Source organism: Pterocles gutturalis, unplaced genomic scaffold (genome assembly GCF_000699245.1).
Source record: "Pterocles gutturalis isolate BGI_N339 unplaced genomic scaffold, ASM69924v1 scaffold50741, whole genome shotgun sequence".
NCBI lineage: Eukaryota > Metazoa > Chordata > Aves > Pterocliformes > Pteroclidae > Pterocles > Pterocles gutturalis.
The window spans coordinates 14,906-16,015 of record NW_010099700.1 but is presented as its reverse complement, the minus strand read 5'-3'; the positions used below and the strand labels follow the sequence as shown (position 1 = coordinate 16,015).

Genomic DNA, 1,110 nt, shown 5'->3' with positions numbered 1-1,110 from the left:
CACGTAAATAATCTTAAATTTATAATCTAATCTTTGTGATTGAATTAAGATACAATCCTACCCTAACAAGGACATAATTCTCTTAACTAAGAGCTACACTGCAATAGCCAGTACTTGATGTATGACTTTCAGTATAGATTGTAAACAACAGAAAGTGATGCAAGCACCCACTTGATGTTAACACAGTGAATTATCTTAGTAATGACACTATGGAAAATAATAAATCGTGACAACAAAAAATTCTTTCATCAGATGCTGTTTTGGATTTGAGTATCAGTAAAAATTACATTTAGTTCTATTTAAAGTCTCTATTCCCTTAATGCATTAAAAAGACATAATTGACAGTATATATGTGTCTTTAACAGGAACCAGTGATCCCTATGTCAAGTTCAAACTTGGAGGAAAGGAAGTATTCAGAAGTAAAACAATACACAAGAACCTCAATCCTGTGTGGGAAGAAAAAGCTTGCATTCTTATAGATAACCCAAGAGAACCATTGTATATAAAGGTGAGACACTATCTTATGCCTGTCAAATTTCAGCAGAAGAGTTATTGCAAGAATGTATATTTTGTAATTTTTGTATACTGATAATATTATTATGCAATAGTGCATTACTAAAGACTATTTAGAGGTGAAAATTATCTGAATTACATCTGTATAAAAGTGATGTCAGTTTTCTTTTTAAAAAAAATGTTAATACAGGCATTTTCATTTATTTCAGGCCATGATTTTTTTTATACTTCTTTAGCATGATCTTGGGAGAAGGACAGAGAAAGTAAACTATGTTTCATGATGGTGGCACCCCTTTTATTTGTGGAAATATCATCAGAATATCATTCTGATATGAAGCATGATCTATCGTATTAGAAGCAATTATTTGTTGAGGTTAATTTGAGAACTTGTTAAGATGTGCGCCCAGTTCTCCTAGGTTTTGGGTTTTTTCCAATTTGTACTTGAAATGGGTTTGCTTATATGTTTCATAGTGCTTTATGCTCTTTTTTCTTTACATTGTGACTCTACTTAGCATATCACAGGTGAGGATGGTTTTGTCATAATCAAGGCATAACTTATTCCAGAGTAACAGCTAGCTTGAGTTTAAATCAAGGAGA

At 31.7% G+C, this 1,110-nt stretch overlaps 1 protein-coding gene across 1 annotated transcript in view; it reads left to right on the top strand.

Annotated features, from left to right (window-relative positions):
- Window positions 1-365: 365 nt before the first annotated feature.
- The window catches only part of LOC104464277 (multiple C2 and transmembrane domain-containing protein 1-like), a gene marked incomplete at both ends in the record, with an annotated part of 10,106 nt that continues 9,361 nt past the window's right edge, over window positions 366-1,110 (top strand). Inside the window, one exon of the mRNA XM_010076938.1 lies at window positions 366-508. Coding sequence (XP_010075240.1) covers window positions 366-508 — 143 coding nt within the window. The remainder of the gene's footprint in view (window positions 509-1,110) is intronic.